Source organism: Sebastes fasciatus, chromosome 21, assembly GCF_043250625.1.
Source record: "Sebastes fasciatus isolate fSebFas1 chromosome 21, fSebFas1.pri, whole genome shotgun sequence".
In the NCBI taxonomy this organism is placed as follows: Eukaryota; Metazoa; Chordata; class Actinopteri; order Perciformes; family Sebastidae; genus Sebastes; species Sebastes fasciatus.
In genome coordinates this window covers 15,770,192-15,793,071 of record NC_133815.1, presented here as the reverse complement: position 1 = coordinate 15,793,071, position 22,880 = coordinate 15,770,192, and the positions used below count along the sequence as shown (strand labels likewise).

At 40.4% G+C, this 22,880-nt stretch overlaps 2 protein-coding genes across 2 annotated transcripts in view; one reads left to right on the top strand and one right to left on the bottom strand.

The window, feature by feature from the left end:
• Positions 1 to 22,880, bottom strand: part of LOC141759643 (beta-1,4-galactosyltransferase 2-like) — a 301,777-nt gene that overhangs the window by 261,414 nt on the left and 17,483 nt on the right. The window lies entirely within an intron of this gene.
• mtmr6 (myotubularin related protein 6) lies at positions 323 to 15,309 on the top strand. The gene is made up of 15 exons (XM_074621865.1): positions 323 to 559; positions 5,133 to 5,267; positions 7,330 to 7,492; positions 7,589 to 7,746; positions 9,255 to 9,383; positions 11,411 to 11,545; positions 11,693 to 11,825; positions 11,980 to 12,089; positions 12,409 to 12,534; positions 12,678 to 12,727; positions 13,219 to 13,312; positions 13,440 to 13,546; positions 14,060 to 14,194; positions 14,299 to 14,425; positions 14,645 to 15,309. The coding sequence occupies exons 1-15, from the start codon at positions 536 to 538 to the stop codon at positions 14,999 to 15,001; spliced, it is 1,983 nt and encodes a 660-aa protein (XP_074477966.1). The 5' UTR covers positions 323 to 535; the 3' UTR covers positions 15,002 to 15,309.

Sequence of the window (22,880 nt, the reverse complement as noted above, 5' to 3'; positions counted from 1 at the left end):
GTAGTGCAAAGTACAAAAAAAATATACCAGATATAAAAATACAAGGAGATGAAGAAAAACTGTTAAAACTGAATATAGTGCAGGGTAACAGCTGTGATACTAACTATTAAAAGAAGTGAATATAGTGCAGAATAGACTGTTAAAAAGAGACTGTTAAAAATGAGGATAGTGCATTATTATCTATTATACTATTATATATTATGCATACATGGTGTACTTTACCAAGAAGTGAAGTTGTGCTTAATCAAAACACAATTTACAGAGTGGGATACATTTTATTATCTAAAATACCTGAAGTCGTGCTTTTACTTCGAAAAGCATGCAACGTGAAGTGTTGACGTGAATGCCCGGATCTTCACGCGGATGGAGGAGTAAAAATAATTGACAATAAACATATATCGTATGCCTCCAACAAAGTACAGGCGGTTTTGTGCAGCAGTTTGAGCAGCCAACACATTACCAATGATACAGTTATCAGCGGAAGGCGTCGTGTGAAGCTTCTGCAGCCTGCTGGCAGCTGTCTGGACTCGGTGAAATGGAGCACATCCGAACACCAAAGGTAAGCTAACATTTCTAGCTCATTTTGCAAATGGATGGGATACAGTCTGCAAGCTCGGCCTCTTCTTGTGGGAATAAATGTAATGATCTAGTGTGATCACGTTAACCATAGATTCATTTTTAAACTATTTGTGGGTATAATAGCATGAGGACTAGCAGGTGTCGCCAGCAGCAGCTTGGAAGTGTCAGACGTGACGAGCATCAATGAGCTGTTTGTTTGTTAGCTGGGCTTCACTTACTACAATGCACGCCCTATTATTGCATTAAGCATGATATGGCACATTGACATAGAGTCATCACACATCATATTATTGACCTGGATGTCTGTTCACACCCAGGTTGATCACTATTATAAGACTCCTTTATATATATATATATATATAGTTTCACCTTTTTTTTAAACATCTGGACAGGTATCCTAAACCCAGCCAACATCTGTATGTGGGGCCCAGTTGGGTAGTAAATGGGCTGAAAAATGGGCCCTATATGGGATTGTCCATGGGCTCCATAATGGCCCCATGCCAATTGCCCTTGTGGTTTTCATGCAGGAGTACACTGGGTGTTATGTGGGCCCAATCTGGGCAACATAAACCAAAACCCATCTCGGCCCCAGGTTTAAAGGGACTGTTTGTAACTTTCAGAAATGCTTGTTAACAGCGACACTTGTGGCCGTTAAGTCAATGAAAGTCAGCTCGCGCTTGCTTGCTCTACATAGACATGAACAAACATCGCTCAAAACAGTGAGGCGACACACGTCAGCTAAAACCACAATATCACTCTATATTTCACCTTCTTGGCAGTAATGTTAGCTGACCAGACGAAGGTCTCTCCATGAACATGATTTAGATCTGGTCCTAGTGTTGGCTTTTCCTGCCTCAGTCTCCCGACCAGGAACAGGGGAGACACCGGCACCCGGTCGGAGACGATAACGTTTCTCTCTAGGGAGCCCCGTCACTTCACAAGACACGGAAAGCCTTTGTTGGTCTGGAGGAGCTGCAGCATTTATTTCTGCCCAAACGTCCACTGTACATTCACTAGATATTCTCAGAGCTGCTAACTCTTCTGCAGTGTGTAGTGTGCGCGCATGAGTACAGCAGAGACTCCGGCCCTGGAGACCAAAGCTACGGTCTCCCCCGTGTCTTCTGGCCGTGGTCGGGGGGCTGGAGCAGGAAGAGTTCATACTGTTTTGCAAGACGGGCTTCACTAGATATTACTTTGCGGTTTTGGTGCTTCCGTGTAGTTTGTGTTGGAGTCTTGTCTGAACAGCGTAGCCACACGCGAGCGCGCATGGGAAACCGACCCGGTAGATTTATACGTGTAAAAGTTACAAACAGTCCCTTTTAAGTTCTATGTGGGAACTACGTGGGGACTACATGGCCTGAAATATGGATTGTAAGTGGGTTTGTCCACAGTTTCCATGTTGGGCCCCATGCACTAACTAGAACCCACATGGGTAGCCCACATGGGGAGCCCATGTGGGACCTACTTAGTTGATCAAAGTGGGCCCCAGATAAGATGCCCATTTTGGGCCCATACCCACTTAGTACCCAGGTATCCCTAGCATAACCCATGTGGGGCCCACATAGCCATGTTGGCTGGGAACATGCAACCAAAGCAACCAAGAGGTTGGGATTTCCAAAATTGAGAAATGCTGTTGACTGGCCAAGCCAAACCACCTGACTCCTAAATCACTTACTGAAGCCCAGACAGACAGAAGGCAATAAAAGCCCTCAAACAAACTGAAGATCAATGTAGTGTACAGGCCTTGCAGAGCATCACTTGAAAAGATACCAAGTGGCTGGTGATGTCTATATGGGTTGGATACTTCGGACAGTGATTGATTGTTCAAGGTTCATTTATTGTCATTCTACAACACCAGGATTTCCACAACAAAATGCAAGTGGTAGCCCCTTTTGTGTTACACACACACAGATGGTGTCGTACGGAAAAGGATTTGCAGCCAGATATTAAATATGCTGAATTGTTATGATAAATAAGCAAATTATGTTTTGGCCCATAAAGTTGAGGGGTTATAGGGATGCACCGATACCAGATTGGATATCAGGCCGATACTGACTCAAATAGCTGGATCGGATAAGATAAGATAAGATATTCCTTTAATAGTCCCGCAGTGGGGAAATTTGCAGTGTACAGCAGCAAAGGGGATTGTGCAAAAAACAAGATGCATCAGCTAACACAGTAAAAAAGAGCTAAACAAAGTATAACAAAATATGAACCATTTAAATAGAAGGAAGTATAAAAATAGGAGCAGTATATACAGTATCGACAATAAACAGACTATTAACAAAATTGCACAAGTGGAAAATGATATTGCACAGTATGAATTACAGCTGAGTAGTATTGATAGACAGTTGGTGTACAGTAAAGTGCAGTTCGATATTCAGTTCAGTTCAGTTCATAAAGTTCAGATATCAGTGACAATTCAATTAAATTCTACGTTTACCAGAATTTCTATTCCTGTTAATTTTGAAGATTTTTTGGTTTTGATCAAGTTGCTGGTGTACGATTTATTATTTTAATAATAAATAACAATTTACTAAATTTGTATCTAAGTATTATTTGTTACATTTTGTTTTACAAAGTTAAGAAAGAAAGGTTAAAGTCATGCCTGATGTTGACTTACACATAAAAGTATCCTATTTCAATATCATATTATTTCATATCATATAAAAGTATTGGATTGGGACTTGGTATCGGCTGATCCCCAAAGCCCAGGTATCGCTATCAGTGCATAGTTAAGGGCTACAGTTAATACACTGTTCACCCAGTCTGGAGATGCATACCTTCAGATTAAAGCTGAGACTGACAGCACTTTACGTTCATAATCATTGTTTACTTCAAATCCAGAATGTTGGAATACATAGGCAAGTAGTAGTAGTTTCTGTTGGCTCAAACGTATCCTACATAAGCCTCTGTAGCTCACAGTGTGAGCTCACAGTGTGAGCTACATGCTTCAGGCCCACACTTAATATAATCTAGTATGTGTAATATTGTGCAATTGTGAGGGTGCATATGAAACGTGATCTTTCTTCATCACGTTAGGGAGCAGCGTGACCTAATTGTCGAGGCTCCAGGATAGTACTACAATTACAGTGCACATGATTCTTTGAGAACATAATAGCCTATAGAATAAAGGGAATGCTGGGTAGGTGCGATTGCTTGCAGACTGGGTGTGGCCCTACTGTGTCAAGTGTTCTCGGTTGTTTGCTTAAATGAAACAGCCGAGGAAGGCTTTATTGCTTTCCCAGGAAAGCAAACATACGTTTTCATTCGGCGTTTCACTTGGTTCAGAAATAGTCAGTTCAATAATCAGTTGACGCTACACTTGTGAAAAAGAAAGTATGCAATGTGGTGAATATTGAATTTAAGGTACTTTGAAGCATAGATTACATTGCATTGCTAGTTTAAAAATGTAAACATCATCAACTTGAGACTAACTCGCTCATTCACTCACACACACACACACACACACACCTACACACACCTAAACACACACCTAACTTCTGTGTATGACAGAGCTGTGTCCAGCTGGTTGCTGGAACACAGAGATAGGCTCATTTATCTGAGAACGGCAGGAGAACGGAAACAAAGGAGAGGATGTCTGAGTCAACAAGAGAACCGCTAATATGATGAATCATGGATTTGGACTGTTTGCTGCTGTCGCTGCTAACTGTCGAAATAACCCTTCCGCTTTGACCACAGAGTGTATGTCACTAGTAAAGATCAGCATGTTTTTCTTCTTTTTACATTAAGGATAATTCTTATTCTAATGGATTGTGGTGCTAGAAAGGGATTTGAGAGGAATGCAAAACATGTATTTTAAACTTCCATTGTTACAAATGGCACAAAGTCCATCAACAGTAAGCCTGTCATGTTGGGAAAGACCTTGTGAAGGCCTGTGATATGTATTTGGTGATACTGAAAAAGTGAAATGTGCATTATACATTAATGAAGTAGTACATCCTGGACTGGAGGTTGTCTGCCAAACCTTATTTAATGGGGTTATGAATGGGCTTTCTGACCACTACAGGTATTAAAACATGTTTGTTATGGCTATTAGTGGACCACAACCTTCTTCCTGTGTCAAAACGTGTGACTTGAGTAAATGTTTTACTGCGAGCAGAGTGGGGCAAGAGTTTGGGGCACTGCAAAGCTACTCATCAGCAGTATATGAGAATACAATTTGAGTAACCGGGAAGAAACCAGATGGTTCATGCACATTAACTTCACATTCGTCACATTCTTCAGTCAATACCTTAATTAGACTTTCTTCCCATATCCAGAAATCATTTGTGACTCTCATTATACTGGAGCTGGCAGCTGAAAGGTAGGCCCAGGTGGTCGGGATTAGGTGGCGTGCCAGCTGGAGACAGTGCCAACTGCCACTTACAGTAATTTTCTGTCAGCAAGATCCCAGCTTTCTTCTTTTCAGGATATCCTATATACTGTATATATATATACAGTACAGTATATATCTTTACACCCAGCTGAAGATGTTTAAGAACCTTGAACTGCTGATTAATGTTATTACTGGTTTGTGCGTGTGTTTGCAGGTGGAGCAGGTGCGACTGTTGGATCGCTTCAGCAACAAATCCATAAATGGCACACTGTACCTCACAGCTACACATCTCATCTTTGTGGAGAGCAGCTCCAACAACTCAGCGTCAGGAGCCGCACAGGAGATCTGGGTGAGTATAGTTTCGGTGGAAACTGCAATGTTTTCTGGTAATTCAATAAATAAGTTGTCTTTATGAAATAGCGCCCGTTTTTCTATACTCCTGTGTGAATGAAATACTTGACAAATGAAAAGCACAGAGTATTTTTATTTTTTCATTTTAAGAGCTTGAATGCAAAAAGTGAAATTATTGAGAAAAAATAAATACTGTAAATATTGACCTAGCTTATATCGCAATAGAAAAGACATTTTTATATATTTTTGACCATATATATTGTCATATTGCCCAGCCCTACCTTGGTTATTACAGTTAGGCTAACCATGCTGAGTGTTGTTTACCACATTAGTGCAGGATTAGGATGACATCTATAGTGCTTTCTCCTGTTGGGTAACTACTCCATGTGCTCCAGAATTATCACCTGATGGTGCCAATTTGCTAAAAATCACACGTGGGATGGTACAATTATAACCACAGTTGGTAATTGAGGATCGTCATTTCACAATATGGACTTGCTTATAGCCTATTAATTAACTTTGGTGTGCACTAATATATGCACTCCCACACTGCAGGCCGTCTCATGCAGTGTAATGTTGCCAGTAGCTTATCGCAAAATCAGTGCTGCTGCTGCTGTCGTCAGAAACTCGCATCTTTTGCTCTGAATTTGCAGCCAGTTTTAAAAAGCGACATCAGCGTGACCACCACGAGGAAGTCTGTCACCGGATGAGAGTGTGTGCGTGCATTGGTGCTGTGTTGGGCAAAAGGAGAGAATATGCAAGCTTGTGTTTGGTAAGAGGAAGTAGTGTAAGGTATCCGGTGAGGCTTCTATGCGTGCATGTGAAGGGTGTGTTTTCTGCCTCCACCTCCACCTCCATCGTAAGAACTGGGTTATTGATGTCCGGCTGCAAACAGTCAGTAGGGCATCCTGATTTGTTGATGGTCGCCTTTTGTTAATGTTGGCAATTGCAACACAATTGCTGTGTTGGGGTACGCATGGAAGAAATACTACACTATGCTGTATCCTGTTATATGATGGAGTGAAAACAGAACTCTCCGTATTTAGATTTTGGAAAGGTTGACGTGGTTTAAAATGCTTTGTGCAGCAGATCCCGGGCCACGACCTCCTCCCCACCATCCTTCCTGCTTTATGTGCTGGGAAAAGGGAATATTCCAACTGTACACCGTGTGTTTTTGTGTATTTAATCCTGTGTGTGTGTGTGTAGGTTCCTTTTAAGCATGTGCCAGCTTTATTTGTGGAGGCAATTTAGAACCAGTCTGTTGGTCAGAGAGAGAGTTTGTTACAATGTCATTGTGTCTTATAAAATATTAAACAGTGGTTGTCTCAACAGCTGGTGAGATAAGTATATAGTGTGTGTGTGTGTGTGTGTGTTTCACTGGTCATTACCAATGCTGATGAATGTGCATCTTAATGATTTCCCATGGTTGGAATCCCTGTGGAATTCCAAATGCCCTCATTGAATATGGTGATTTGCCCTTCATGCCCTCTGTACTTTACGGCATTAAAGCAATTCATGATGAAGTGGTAATGTGGAGCAAACTGCAAGCTTTTTTTGCAACTTCCCTCTGTTCAAAATACCCGTTCTTGCACATCCTTTCAATATTCCAAATTTGTATTTATTCCTCATTCTTATTTACTTCACAGATCAGATTCAAATGCTACAGTAGACATGAAGGCTTCCTCTAGTGGGCCCATTTTTACAAAGACTCTTTTTCTTTATATACATTACTGAAAGTGCAGATCTACAAAGGTTCTTGATTCCTTACAGACACACAACTTTATTTTGACCATCTCTTCATGTCTTTTATACTGCTGTATGTGGTTGTTCATAATTGTATTCCAAGCTGATAATAAATAAAGAGGAATCTGTTATCTACATGTATCCAGGCAAAGACATACAGACTACTGATAACATACAGGACTTCATAGTTCATATTCTATACAAAGTACATGGAAAACAGCACCTTGCATGAATAATTCATATGTATTTTTTCTTTCAACATATGTAAGTAAATAAATAGAAACAAACAACTCCTTTACTTCTCCCCTCCTCTGCAGATTTTGCATCACCATATAGCGTCCGTGGAGAAGCTCTCCCTGACCACCACAGGCTGCCCTCTGGTCATCCAGTGTCGCAACTTCCGGCTTGTTCATTTTGTGGTACAGAGAGAAAGAGATTGCCACGACATTTACAGCTCGCTACTGCGTCTCCTACGGCCTGGTGGGTTTCCAGTTTGTCTTGTCTAAGATCTGTGTTTTTATCTGTCTTGCGTTTTTGTTAAGGCTCTTTTCTCTGGTCTCCTTCTCCTTTTTGCAGTATCCTACGAGGAGCTCTATGCGTTCTCCTACAACCCCAAACAGAACGACCAACAGAGAGAGGAAGGATGGCAAATCATCGACCTCGGGGCGGAGTTTGAGAGGATGGGCGTCCCCTGCGACCAATGGCAGCTCACAAACGTCAACAGAGACTACAAGGTAGATAGTTGGCTGTATCTTGTAAAGTGTTTTTCCATCTGAAGTGCCAAACACTGTTGGTGGGAATTCCTCAAGAGGGGGATCTTTTGGCAATTTTCTGGTGCTTCTTTTGTTACATCTGATGCTGCAGTCATTACTGCTTCTTTTGTGTGCTCAGAAGGAGAGGAACAAGCACATAGTCTCTACCATAGACTGTATATAAAGATGGATGATATGACAGTTCCCCAAAAGTGAAGCCAAAACATCTGGATCGACCCCTGGTGGCTGGCTGCAGTACAGATCTTAAAGCCTGCCTCCGCCATGTTAGCGGATGGGACATGGGCCAAGCTAAAAAGTCAAAGCACCCGTCAAATAAATTTTTCCCCAAAGATGGTTTCCGTATTTTAGGTAGTTTTTCCGGAGAAGTTTGGTTTTAATTAGTTATTTGATGCTATAAAAGGGGTTGGACGTCATGATTGGCAGCCGTGAGTCTTTCTCACTGACAAGCTGCGGCTGGCTCGGCCGTGATTGGTTCAGGTAGGTGACCTCGTTACCGCGGCTCCACTGCCCATTTATTACTGCGCAGACTCCTGTATCCGGGATATTTTGGTTTCACTTCTGTACAGTGGGAGGAAGCGGAGACGTGTCTTCCATCTTTATATACAGTCAGTGGTCTTTACAGTTTCATCGTATGTCTTGTTAAGCTTCACAGCCAGCCCAAGATGTGGTTAAATCTGTAGTAGGCCAGACTTTTATGTAATAATACACCTTTTTTTTATTAGCCTAACATCCTCCCCAATTTACGGTAGGACAAAATGGATAAACACCATACATCATGTCAACGGGTTTTGTAACTGGAAGGATATATTGTCCATTTACAGAACATGATGACGTAAAAGACTTTAAAAAAATGCTCCCAAATAGGTAGTCAGCAAGCACTCTGCCCAGTTAAAGCTGGACTTGCTGACTGATGTTGAACCTTGACACCGTCTCTGTGTGCCATAAAAAATCCAAGGAGTAGGCAGTTTGTTGATGTCACATAATAGTGCTTTTTCACAGCAGATATTTTGACTTGTCATACCAGGAAAAGCACAGACGGACCTAATAACATTAATTGTCCAGGCTTGCCTGCTCAAACATGAGGCAAGGCATCTCTATGTTGTAATAAGCTGGCTATAACTCAGGGTGTGGTGCTATTTTAGGGAATCCGTTAATACTGTAACCACCTGGAAAAACCTGCTAGACATTACCAAACATTATGAAAGCATTATGCACATATGTCCAGAAGAGGGCGCTGGAGCTTCACTGTTAGCTCCAACTCTAGTATGATAGACAAGCAGAGCTTCAATCCAGTCAATACCTTTTTTATGGTAGAATCCTCTATTGTTTTGAACTATTGACTACTGGATTTGGTTGTCAGCACCATGATTCACGGTTCAGAGTAATACTAATACCTGTGCTCACAAACCAGGAAACGTCAGCCAATATCATTTGTGTCTTGTGTGCGTGTTTTGTGTTTGGTTTTCCAGGTGTGTGAGACATATCCACGGGACCTGTATGTTCCCATCACAGCCAGTAAGCCTATCATTGTGGGGAGTTCCAAGTTCAGAAGCAAAGGACGCTTTCCTGTACTCACATACTTCTACCAAGAAAAGAAGGTAACTGTCATAACATAATCACAGTACGAGCACCAACCATTTTACAGTTTGTTTTTCTACATTTATTTTATTAAGTTTGCTTTAGTATTTTTTTTTTTGCTTGTGGTAGTTTGTAGAGGGAATGTGAAAGAAAAAAATGTCAGTTAGTAGTGTTTAGCGAGAGCTGCAGTGTACTTGATATTACACTCGCAACAGCGGGTACTGCTACTGGTACTCGGCTACTGGTAGCTCGCGAGCTACATGTTGGAGACCCCTGGTTTAAAGGGACACATTTATGTAAAGGTTCTCCACAAGGTGGTGTGGTGGAAAATTGTCAGGATGTTTTTATAAAAGTATAACCTAAGGCAATAAAGAACTATTTACTTACCACAGCGTATGCTCATTGCATAAACAACCATCAACATCGTTGAGCATCAGCTCTCTGTTGCCAACTGGGCTAGTATAACAACAACAACAACAAGAAACCGCAGGCTTGTGAAAGATTAAACTCTATTTGCATTAAACCCAGTTCATTTTTTAACCTGAATTTTGTAGACTTCAATAGTTTCAAGTTAAGGGTAAAGACAAAATATTGAAAAAGAAGCTTGAATCTGGGCGTCTTGTCTTCAACAGTGGTGCATGAAAAATGTATAATCAACACAATCTATGTATACCTACTCACACATATGTATTTTGTAATTAAAATGGAAGGAACAACACACACACTGCTAAAACAATTTATTTAAGATTCCTGATTTTCTAGTAAAACAAGTCTGAGTATAGAGCAGGTGTCCTACACACCTTTTTTCTATTTCGCTTACTTTTTTTTTCATGTGTCAATGTGGACAAACCTGATTCTCAGCAAAGATTTGGCCAAATGAACTGCATTCAATCAATGCATGCTTGGCACAGTGACTTCATCTGGGGTGGTTACGGAATGTAAACCACAAAACGGCTTAGTCATTATCAATTATCCATTAAGGATTGGAAAGCTGAAAAACAATACTGCTGTTTTCTGTCCATGATCCACACCAAATAGTAAAATGACTTAATAGATTAAATTTGAAATTTGAACTCGTTGTCAGTTTGATAAAGATTAAATAATTGTTATGCTTTGGCAGAGTCATGGGAGCTGTTGTTGTGAAATTATAGATGAGTCATAGAGGGAGGTAATGGTAGGATGCACCAATATCGGGCCAATACTGACTCAAATAATCCCTAAGAGACCCGCGACCCTAAACAATGCTCCAAAGTTAGGCTAAATTTTGGCGCTGAAAAACTGGCATGGCCATTTTCAAAGAGGTCCCTTGACCTCTGACTTCAAGATATGTAACTGGAAATGGGTTCTTTAGGTACCCACAAAGCTCCTCTCTACAGGCATGCCCACTTTATGATAATCACATGCAGTTTTTTGAATGGGTTATTTTCACCTATTCAAAAATTGTGTATTTGAATATTTCTGCATACTGGGGTCCATAAACAGTTTTGGAATTGCATAATATGGGTATGACTGTAAAGCTGAGACTCTTGTGTATCCAATGAGCCCAATTGTATTCATGTGTGATGATGTTAGTCCCCAAAGTAGCCATTTCATTGTATTGAGACCATTTTTTTTAAATTTGACCTCACTGTATAAAATGACAGGCAACATGTGCAACTTGGTGCATTAAACATATTTACACTTGAATTGTAAATCCTGTTAATTTTGAAGATGTTTTACCAAGTTGCACAATTTATTGTTTTAGTCATAAATAACAATTCAGTAAATGTATATTTATGTATTTATTTGTTACATTTTGTTTTATAAAGTTAGGAAAGCAATGTTTAAGTCAAGCCTGATGATGCCTTACACATAAAAGAAAGCCTTATTAAAAAAAGCTTATTAATTAAACACTGGTATTGGTATTGGACGATAATCAAAGCCAAGGTATTGTCGGATCGTTGCATCCCTAATAATTACACCTATCATTAGTGGTTAAATGTTCCAGTTTTAGTTGATGATCTATCATTAGTACTTTGTGATAATTGTACTCTGTTCACCCTGACAGGCAGCAGTGTGTCGATGCAGTCAGCCTCTCTCTGGGTTCAGTGCACGATGCTTAGAGGATGAGAGCATGCTGCAGGCCATCAGCAAGGCCAATCACAACAGTCGATTCGTCTACGTCATGGATACTAGGCCAAAGGTAACAGCCAATCAAAAAACCTTCTTTTGAAATGCTTTAAATGTGCTGTATGTAGAACTGGATTCAACACTACATAACAACAGTTTGAAAACAGAGTAGATTTGCAATTATTTTGTTTTTACGTGTTTTTTTTTTTCTGTCCTGCAGTTGAACGCACTGGCCAATCGAGCAGCAGGTAAAGGCTACGAGAACGAGGACAACTACTCCAACATCCGCTTCCAGTTTGTTGGCATTGAAAACATCCACGTCATGAGGGCCAGCCTGCAGAAATTGCTAGAAGGTTAAACACATGTTGCTACACACACACATACATATAAAAATGTTATTGCATTTTTTTGCAGATTATAAAGGGGCGCTTTTATGATTATTCAAACAAAGTAGTCAGTAAATAGTTCATCTGAAATGACTCTGTGTCTTATGTATGTGTCTCTCAGTGATTGGGACTCGGTCTCTGTCCATGAGCGACCACCTGGTTGGCCTGGAGAGCTGTGGCTGGCTGCGACACATCAAGGCTGTTGTAGACGCAGCTATCTTTCTCGCCAAGGTAAAAGAAAAATTCCCTCTCCTGCTCCTTGATTTTTAGTTGCACATTAACATTGTTTTTATTCCGGATATTTAAGTGATTCTCTGAAAGTAGGATAGTAGCATATTCCTTAAGTTTAAAGCAACAATTACGATATATCATCTCTTCCTTCTTTAAATCTTGAAGGTCCATCTAGAGCCTAACACCTCCCTGCTCATCACTATCACCATCTCCAGTAGTCTATCATAGACTTTGACTGTCAAGGACTGCTTAATTCCTTTTTTCTTTTCTTTTTTTAATGCCACAATCCTCTGCTGTCTGTCTTCACTCTTGACCTCAGGCGGTGACAGTGGAAGGAGCCAGTGTTTTGGTTCATTGTTCAGACGGATGGGACAGAACAGCCCAGGTCTGCTCACTGGGGTCGCTGCTTATGGACCCTTACTACCGCACCATCAAGGGCTTCATGGTACTAACCACAAACACACACACACACACACAAACACACAGTTTGGAACTAGTGAAAAGAAGAAATACAGTGCTGATAAGAATATGAACATACTCTTCCGCTAGTTACTTCAAACTTGCTCTTTCCTCACACTTGTCTTCTAGGTATTGATAGAGAAAGACTGGATCTCCTTTGGACACAAGTTTGCTGACAGGTGAGGTTTCAACTGGATGAAATAAGCCTAAAGATTTAGGCACTGTAAGGTTCTGCTCTCTATTTCATAGTTATATATATTGTATGACTATATTACTAGATATATGTACTACATAATATATATGTACCATTTAAACTACTTAGTTAATTATTTAATAGTTATATTACTATACTGTATATAGATATACTGTATACTACATATACCATTTAAATAAATTAACTAGTTCTTTAATAGTTATATTACTAGATATATGAACTACATACGTATACACCATTTATACTACTTTGTTAGTTCTTTAATATTATATATACTACATATGTACCATATGTACTACATATATACCAACTAATTAAGTAGTATAAATGGTATATATGTACTGCATATATACCATTTATACTACTGAGTTAGTTCTTTAATAGTTATATCTCTAGATATATGTACACATGTGTACCATTTATACGACTTAGTTCTTGAATTGTGTACCCTTTTAGGTGTGACCAGTTGGACGGGGATCCAAAGGAAGTGTCTCCTATCTTCACTCAGTTCCTGGAGTGTGTCTGGCAGCTGACTGAGCAGTTCCCACAGGTGTGTGTGTGTGTGTGTGTGGGAGTGTGGGAGCCACGTAACACCTGCATCATATTAACACGGACGTACGTGTCTAATGTGCAGTGTGATTATTGTATTTATTTAACGATAATCCTTCTCCGTATAGGCTTTTGAGTTCAGCGAGTGGTTCCTGCTGCAGATCCATGAACACGTCCACTCCTGTCAATATGGAAACTTCCTCGGCAACAATCAGAGACAGAGAGAGGACTTGCAGTGAGTCCAACACACACACACACACACACACACACACACACACACACACGTTTGTGTCGCTTCTATTGCACAGACTATGACGTAAAGCATAATGCTCTCTATACTCCACATTGATTTTCAGATGCCTCTGTTTGTTCTGGGCAACGTCCTTGTGTTGTATCAGGCTGAAACAAAACACAATTGAGGATTGTAATTTGAATAGTTCTGACAAATACACCACGTATGCAACAGACACACCCTGCCTGTATTTATTCAGTACAGTAATTTCCCAGAAAAGGTTGCAAGCAATGCTTTCAATCACTTATACTGACTGCATATATCACTGCACTGGAAGCATGAATGAAGTCAATAAAACATGAAACGTGTTCTCTTTAATAGAACACATAGAGACACTTGTGACAATACTGTGTGTGAAAGCATGATCAATCTTTCAAAACCTAAACAATCAACCCATCGGACTGTGTTTAAATGTATGTGTTATGTGTTTTCTCAAACTGCTGTTTTATGTTCCAGGCTGAGAGAGCGGACCCACTCACTGTGGGCATTTCTAATGAGCGAAAAACAGAACTACTTGAATCCGTTCTACAGCCTTGCATACTCCGAAGCACACCCTGTGCTGGAGCCTTCCACTCTGCCCTACCATTTCAAGTCAGTACAGCCTTTCCCTGCTGTTGTTACATATTTAACATGCCGTTCTTCAATTGTCCCTGTCATTCCACAAGGCATCTTAAAGTATGTTTCTTGTTTCCAAGGTTCTGGAGGAACATGTACCACCAGTTTGATCGGTCTATGCACCCACGTCAGTCTATTCTCAAAACCGTTCTAACTCTGAGAGAGAACGGCCGCAAGGCAGAGAGCACATTGCAAGCACTGGAGAATGTGAGTTGACACACACTATTTCTCTCTATAGAGCTTATATACACGTTTTGAATATTCAAACTGATAACTGATAATATTAACCTTAAATATGCCATCATATTTAGAGCATGACGATCAAAAGGTGAAAAGTAAATGGCTGCATTTACATAGTGCTTTTTCTGAATTCTTGAATGAAAACGTCTTTCCTCTGTGTCGCCTCGTCCCTCCCTCTCTGTCCAGCGGCTCCACCAGCTCGGCGTGACCCCCGTCGTGACCTCTGGCCCCCCTGCACCTCCTCCCACCAGAGATCAGCGCTCCAACTCCAACGTCATCCCGCCACGTCCCGACTCCCTCATTCTGGGGGCGCCCATCAACCACAAAGAGGTGCAGCGACAGGAGGAGGAGGACGAGCAGGAGGAGATGGGCGAGGAGGCCACGGAGAGCATCGACACGGAGCGGACAGTGGAGGGCAGCAGCGGCACCGAGAGCAGGAAGCAGAGCTACGGAGAGCTGGAAGGGACATACAACAGCGAGTTGGCCAAAGAGGAGCCAGCTGTTGTGAGCCTGGAGTTTGGAGTGGCACGCATGACCTGCTGAGACCAAACAGGGGGGGATTGTGGGATACTGAGGGACAGACGCGACTGAGTGAGAGGGCTTACTGGAAGTGTGTGCGTGTCAAGGGGGGAAGCCGTCTTTCTGTATGTGATAACATGATTACGCAATGGTCCTGAATGGGCCGAGTGAATGAAGTTGTATGTGTGTATAGTCTAAATCAATGGAAAGCGTCATTATTATGTCATATACTGCACCTATAGAGAAAAAAAAGCTTGTTTTTTTATGAATGTTGGAAAAGCACTATAGAGAATTAATGAATAGAATAAGAGAATAAATTCATCCAAAAGAAATAGTGAGTCTTCTAGTTTGTTCAGCTATTTATATAATCCATTTTCAACATATGGCCTTGATATTTTCAAATCACTTTTTTTGGCACCAGCAATATTTAATCTCATCTAAAGGCTTGAATCCAGCTTAATCTGAATGTTTGTGACCTGAGCTGATTTTGCTCCAATGTGACAAAACATCAAATTGTACATCAGTGAAGATAATCCCGCATTGGAAACTATGCTGAATCTAAATTTGGCTGCACTACTAACTGCGTTGGACTAAACGCTGATCATTTATTTAACTATTACTGTGACAACGGACAAATGGACTGTGAGGTCCAGACCCTGAAGAGGTTCAGCTGTTGAACCGTCGCCCTCATTGATCATTTAATCCTATTTTACATCTCACATTGATGAGATAATCTGATTTAGTAATGTGCATTGATCCCAAAATCCTATTGGTTGTCTCCGTCTGCCTTGTCAATGACTGATTATTTATGACAGCTGACCCTGATCGCGGTTCACTGTCACAGACACACTGGGACAAGGTGTAAGCTCAATGAGTCTGCGTGTATAAGAAGTGACAAATACTGGACTCTTTTTAAAGGGGAATTTTACTAAAGTTGACTAAAGTCATATTTTAGGAAAATAAAGTCCAAGATTTTTCTTTAATTTAATTAGTTCTGAAGCATAACAAATAGCAATATTGCATTCTCTGTGTTGCTTGGCATCACTGGCTAGACGTTAGGTGCTAATACTTTGTTAAAATAGTTTTTATAATATTTATATATGCATAACATATTACTTTAAGTAACAGTAAAACAGGATTTATAGGATTACGGTAAAGTAGTTGTCACATTTTGGAGCAGGGGATAACACCCTTATTTTAACTGGCTAAGGTTTACCGCCCTGGGGGATGTGGCATGTTAATTTAGGCCTGAAGTTCATATTTATTTTTGAGCCAGACTGTGTGTTTTGGCTCAGCTTTTATTAAAGACCATATTAATGTTGTGTTAATTCCAGACCGAGGTTGTAACTTTGCTTGTCAGAGCTCAGAAAGGATTTGATCTTCATTGGATTGGATTTACTGTACAAGCAAACATCTCCTTCAATCAGACTTCTGCAAGAAGACGAGATGTAAAACCTGTAGTATGTCAGCATATATAGAGTGAATGTGTGTGTCTCTGCAAATTCATCATCTACATATAGTTTATTCGTGCAGTGCTTTGCGTAGCACACAAGGAAACAAGGCATAACTTCACAACACCAGAGACTCCACCCTGTGTGCTTGTAAATACTTCATGGAAATTGTGCAGAGCAGCGTTGGCAGTGAACTAGATCCTTCTGACACACCACTCTCTTTGCCGTCCTCACATAAATAGAGTTTTGTGCTTACACACACACACACAGCAATCAGACAAAGGGGCTGTTCGCCTCAGACAAATCAATGTCTATGAGCAGCTACAACTTGCAATAAATAGACTGACAGTGCAGTGTGATGTGATGTGTGTACCCCCTGTGTCAGCTTTCTCCAAAGCTCCTTACTCTTTACAATCAGAGGAAAAAGGGAGCAAGAATTGGCGCACAGAGTACACACACATGAATGAAGAATAGGGTTTTTAGCAACCTTAAATTCACGTTTCATTCATATTTTTCCTCTCTCTTCTTCTCTCACAAGGTTTCTCCAACCTCTTATTTTTCTATTCCACTTTGCCAACATTTTCATGGTGATCAATAATTTATATGCGTTAGTTTGATGAATGCGATGTACAAAAAGAGGCTTTATTATGCCTTATTTCAATCACAAACAAGTGAAAACAGTGTTTAGAGTTGCTTAAATTGATGTTAATTTCTATACTTTTAATAATTTCATTCAAGTTGCAACATCAAAGTACTGATAAGAACAGGTGCTAAATTCAGAGTATGTCTATTGCCTCCAGAAGGAGCAACACACCGACCTGAAAATTGCGAAATCTGATCTGAAATCTGCAAAAACTTGCAAAAACTCTTGCTGCCTGACAACCTGTCCTAACTATTCGAGATCAATGCCTAACCTTAACTATTCGAGATCAATGCCTAACCTTAACTATTCAAGATCAATGCCTAACCTTTACTATTCGAGATCAATGCTGAACCTTAACTATTCAAGATCAATGCCTAACCTTAACTATTCGAGATCAATGCCTAACCTTAACTATTCAAGATCAATGCCTAACCTTTACTATTCGAGATCAATGCTGAACCTTAACTGTTAGAGATCGATGCCTAATCTTAACCATCTCGCCAGAGTTTCCCCAACTTGCAGGTTCCCTTTTAGACACGACCCACGCCCGGCCTGCTCAGCGATGTCAACAAAGCAAGGAGAAGCTCGGATTACAACACACACAGACGGAGAGCGACTTCATTCTCTGCTCAGGTAGATATTACTCCTCTATATCATCTTTACATAGCAGTTAGTATGCCATATTAATGCTCTGAATGGCATATAGAGAACCTTTTTAGTGACACATGCTCTCTTTTTGGAATGTTGACAAAGCGCTAAGTCAGGTTAATGCACTTCTAACACTATGTCACTACTCTCTCTGTTCGAAAGGTCTTCCTGTAGCCTACTTGTGCATGTTACCTCACATTAAATATTGAGGAGTCTCTTCCAGAGACAAGCTGCTGGGGGTTCTCCCAGGGCTTTGAATCATTCAGATGAGTACTGCACGGCATGCTGGGAGAACACTTCTGAGGACATGGAGGGATACTGTACTTCCACTCAACATAAACGTTAGTGGTGCTCATGCAAAATATCTAGGCTATATGCTGTACGCACAGACAGCCCACCCACAAAGATATGCATACTGTATGTATACATCCAGATGGTGTAGTGTAAAATGGGTGTGGGTGTCGCTCTCTCTTATACATACAGAACTCACTCAACAGCATTTTTAAGTATTAGTAAGTGGCAACTGCACTTCTCTGTCTCCTCACTTATGTTATTCATTGCTGCGTTCACATGACACACATCTTTGTTTTTTTACAGTCGTAAAATATAGCCATGGCACATTGCTCTATAATTAGTGTGTAGCATGCACATGGGAAATTACAGACCTCTTTCATGGCAGAAATTTGGCCTTGTTACAGATGGAAAAGTGTATGTGTAACTAATAACATTATGGCTCTGTTCCATTTGTGTGAGCCATGCCGATGAGCCAGCAATACATAAAACCAGGACTCTTGAACTGGTACACCTACATGGAACAGAACCATCATTAATATTATCAATTACGCTCGTGCTTTTCATGCCATGATGTATAATGCAAAAACATTCAGATTATTATTAATTTTAATTTATTTTATAATACGGGTGTACGGGTGTATTTGATGAGGTAAGGGCTCTTTGGCCTATGGGTAAAAAGGTTAAACATGCTCATAGAGACCTTGTTTACAGCCATTGGAATGTAAAAGTCAACCTAAAAGTGTTAAGAAGTCTGTGCTTAGACGGCTTAACAACAGTTTGAACCACTCCCTGTTGATTACTAAACTAACAAAAGAGCACAGGGGGGTAATCCTGGGGGCTTAATACTTAACTTCGAACACAAACACACTTTAGTTTAGTTTAATCTGGAGCTGGAAGATCCTTTGTCGTGAAACAACCTGCCTAACAGGACCCATAGTGGTGATGGTGATGAAAAATATCTGCAGGTTGGGTGTTGTGTTTGCACTGTGACACTGTGTCACTGAACACTAATGGACAAACTATTGTATGTGTACTATTGTATTGTACCGATGCTTCAATACACATCATAGTACTGGCAGAAACTACACTGAAACTAGAATATGGATATCTTGTATCTTCGTCTAATCTCTACACTTACATGCAAACCTGTGCTGCAGCACGGCTGTCTGTAGGCTGAAACTTGAAGCACATTGCACTTGTGGCTCCACCCCAGCTAGTAAATCTCTCTGCAGGTGTTTTTCATCATCCAGGATAAAACACCTGCTGACATCACAGATTAGGGTGTGTGATTTAGTGTTGATTAGCCCATTGAGGCAAAGTTCAGACTATTGAATCTGTGAACACTTTTGTCACATTACCTTTGTAAGAGTGACGGCACAATCAAGGGAATATCAATAGACTTTTGCCCAATTGTTAGGTCTGAGCATGTGAAACCCTATGAATTGATTGTGTGTTTTTATCCTGGTGACGCAGTAACTTAATAGTAGTTATGTGTCCAAAGTAAACAAGGTGGTGGAGAGCTGAAGCCTAGAGAAGCAGAATGTGTTGTAGTAGCTGATTTGCAGTTCTTATCTTGATATATTGAAGTGGCACTTGGATTATTTATCTATGCAATCCTGAGGTTAAGTACTAATGTGTAAAAAGACAAGACTGTTAAGACACCGTCATATTCACCATTGGCACCTGTGGCAAGATAAGAGTCAGATAATCAAAGTTGGATGATAAGGACATGAGCTTTAACCCTCTGAGACCCACAATAGACCCGTTTTTGTCTTTTTAGGGGGATACAGAGGGTATTTAGAGGGAGATAGAAGGTCAACAGTAAATTTCACATAGAAGTGGTGTACATCATCTGGAAGTTGGTAATCTGAAGATTAATTTGAGATGCAGTTCAGCACTGTGTGTCAAGTTGTTCTAGTCATAAATCAAAAAATAAACATGAATGAATTGAAATAAATGTGTATACAGGTTTAGAATGTTATAACGGAAGTATATGATGGTCATTCCCATGCTCACTTATGTCTCATTAATTGTTGGGTTGATACCATTTGTTACATAAATTTGGTGCTAAATTGACCCATTTTTACTACTCGAGCACTGATAAAAATTATCGAAAATTCCTCCAAAATGCCACATTAAGACACCAAGACCTTGAGGAACACCATAGAAAAAGCCATGCTGTGATTTGGTAACAAAAACTTTTGACATTTTGAGATTTCTGCAAGAATTGCATTTTTCTGTGATTGGATGGCGAGCACTTCTGTTCTGGAAACTGCTCAGAAACCCCCTTATTGTCAATCTACCTTGGAAAGCCATCTTTCCTCTGAATGCCCTAGGTCTCTAGTTTGTGGCTATAAAGTTTCATTAAGTTGTGATTATCCTAGAGGTCACCACAGTTTAATTTAAACAGTGAGGTCAAGTTTCAAAAAGTTGTCTCAATACAATGAAATGGCTAATATGGGGACCAACATCATCACACATGAATATATAAATGGGCTCATTGGATCCACAAGAGTCTCAGTTTCACAGTGATACCCAATTTATGTAATTCCAAGACTGATTATAGACCCCAGTATGCAGAAATATTAAAATACACCCTTTGTAGAATAATAGGTGAAAATACCACATTTATTCTGCATTCAAAGAACTGCATGGTTTTTGTCCCAAACTGCATGTGATTATCATAAAGTGGGCACGTCTGTAAAGGGGAGACTCGTGGGTACCCATAGAACCCATTTTATTGAGATCAGAGGTCAAGGGACCCCTTTGAAAATGGTCATGAAAGTTTTTCCTTGCCAAAATGTATAACTTTGGAGTGTTATTTAGCCTCCTTCCCGACAACTTAGACATGGATGTTACTAATGGATTCCTTATGTTTTCTAGTCTCATATATCTGATATTTTCATATAACTTCAGATATCTGTACCTTCACTCTCTCTCTAAAACTGAACCTGCTACAGCCTCTGAAAGACAGTAAAGTCAGTCGGGATCGCGGGTCTCAGAAGGTTAATAAATCAATATAATTACATTTTGATGTGGAGACAGTGGCATGCTTTACATGCTATACATGACGAGCAGCTATTCTACGACCACTAGCTGCAGTGAAGAAAAATAGACAAATGTATTTCCTTTACCTAGAAATGATTTGCATCTCTTGACTCTGCACATTGATTTTAATTGGAAAGAAATGACATATGCTAAATAGGCATGATACAAAGAGTTGTTTCAATTTTAAGGAACTAAGTTGTAATGCTCCCTCTATCACAAGAAGATCTCTGCTATTCACCATCTTAAAATAACATATTCATCCATCCATCCTACAATCCATCCTTCCGTGCATTCCCCTCTGTCATACACATGCATACTCATACAAACCAATGTGCTTTTAGAACCACATCAATATTTGCATCCTGAGGCTCTTTGCTAGCAGGACATGGAGAGTGTAAAAGCACCTTCAGCAGCCACATGCAGGCATACTATGCACGACAAGCGACACACTATGCACGACAAGCCATGTTGTTAGGAAACACAGAGAAGAGAGAAAGAGAGGCAGAGAGAGAAAATGTCCTCTAACTGTCCCACTTAGTGCCGAGCTTCACTCAGGGGGCTGAAATGGGAACCCTATTTAGACAGATGGGAGTGTGTGTGTGTGTGTAAAGATGATAGGGCGCGTACTTCTTCTGTTGCTTGCGTGCATGTGTCTATCTTTCTGCTCACACTAGATAGAGAAATAAATTAATCGTTAGGCTGTGAAGAAAACTCATAGAAAGAACAAATATCCATAAAAAGCTTGTGTACCACAGTTCTTGTTACATAGGGGAGAAGCATCTTCAATTTTTTGATAGTTAAGCCTAATATTTACTGGAAGGTTAATACAGTGCTGCAGGAATGAGTCCCTGAACCTGGAAATGGGTTACCAATTTAGTACTTTTGGTTCCCTCATTTGGAAGTCAATGGATTTTTAGTTAGATGCCTGAAATAAGGTCTGTGGTTAACACAAGTTTAAGAGATTTGAATGTTTTGTTCTACGACATAAAATACATCAATAAACATCCCATGTCTTAAAAAAGGCGGTTGCTAACAAGTGGCTAATTGAGACTACTAAAAGTCATCACGCCCACTCGTCCGCCTTTACAGCCTCGTTGTGTATACTCATATACTCGTGCTCATGCGACCGTGGTGTAGTTCCTTTATAGACTAATGTTAGATTTTTATTATTGCATTTACCCTTCAAAAATGATAAAAGTAGTGTTCAGTTGTGAGGATTATCTTGCTGAACAAAACGTGTAAGTATCATAAATAGCTTATTTTCTGCAATAATCCAAATCCTAATGGAAAAATCCCGTTGGCTTTTTGTCGAGGGAACCCAGGGTGATGCTAACTTCCTGGTTGGCCTACAAAAATACACTCTATGGCAGAGCATGCTGTCTTTATACATTTGTTTGTAGTAACTATTGCCCTCTAAACCCTGTTGCTTTTCACCAAAGCACTGTAAAATAGATTGTGAAGGCTGCCGGATTTATGATAATGGTCTTAATTTCGGAAAATATACAAATACTAGTAGTAATGCTTTACTGATGTCGGAATGATTTAAGCAGCATAACAATGTGCATTTCCACCCTAACAACGCATCAAAATCCTTTGTCTCACCATGTGATAACTGAGCCCACTCGTCAGTCTCCACTCTGTGCCAGCCATCTGCTGCTCAGAGTCAGCTCCAAGTCCATCCAATAGCCGGGCAGACCTGCTAAGCACGGCCGTAGGGCATTCTGCTCGAGTATCTGATGTACCTGAAAACCTGCACACTGGGCGGCTGACTGGCTGGCAGGCAGACAGGCCGGGTGACTGACTTGTTGGCAGAGCGGAC

Coding starts and splice junctions, on each gene's coding strand:
- mtmr6 (XM_074621865.1), top strand. CDS start 536: ATGGAGCACATCCGAACACCAAAG. Junction 9,384..11,410: donor ACTTCTACCAAGAAAAGAAG/GTAACTGTCATA, acceptor TCACCCTGACAG/GCAGCAGTGTGTCGATGCAG. Junction 13,313..13,439: donor TGACTGAGCAGTTCCCACAG/GTGTGTGTGTGT, acceptor TTCTCCGTATAG/GCTTTTGAGTTCAGCGAGTG.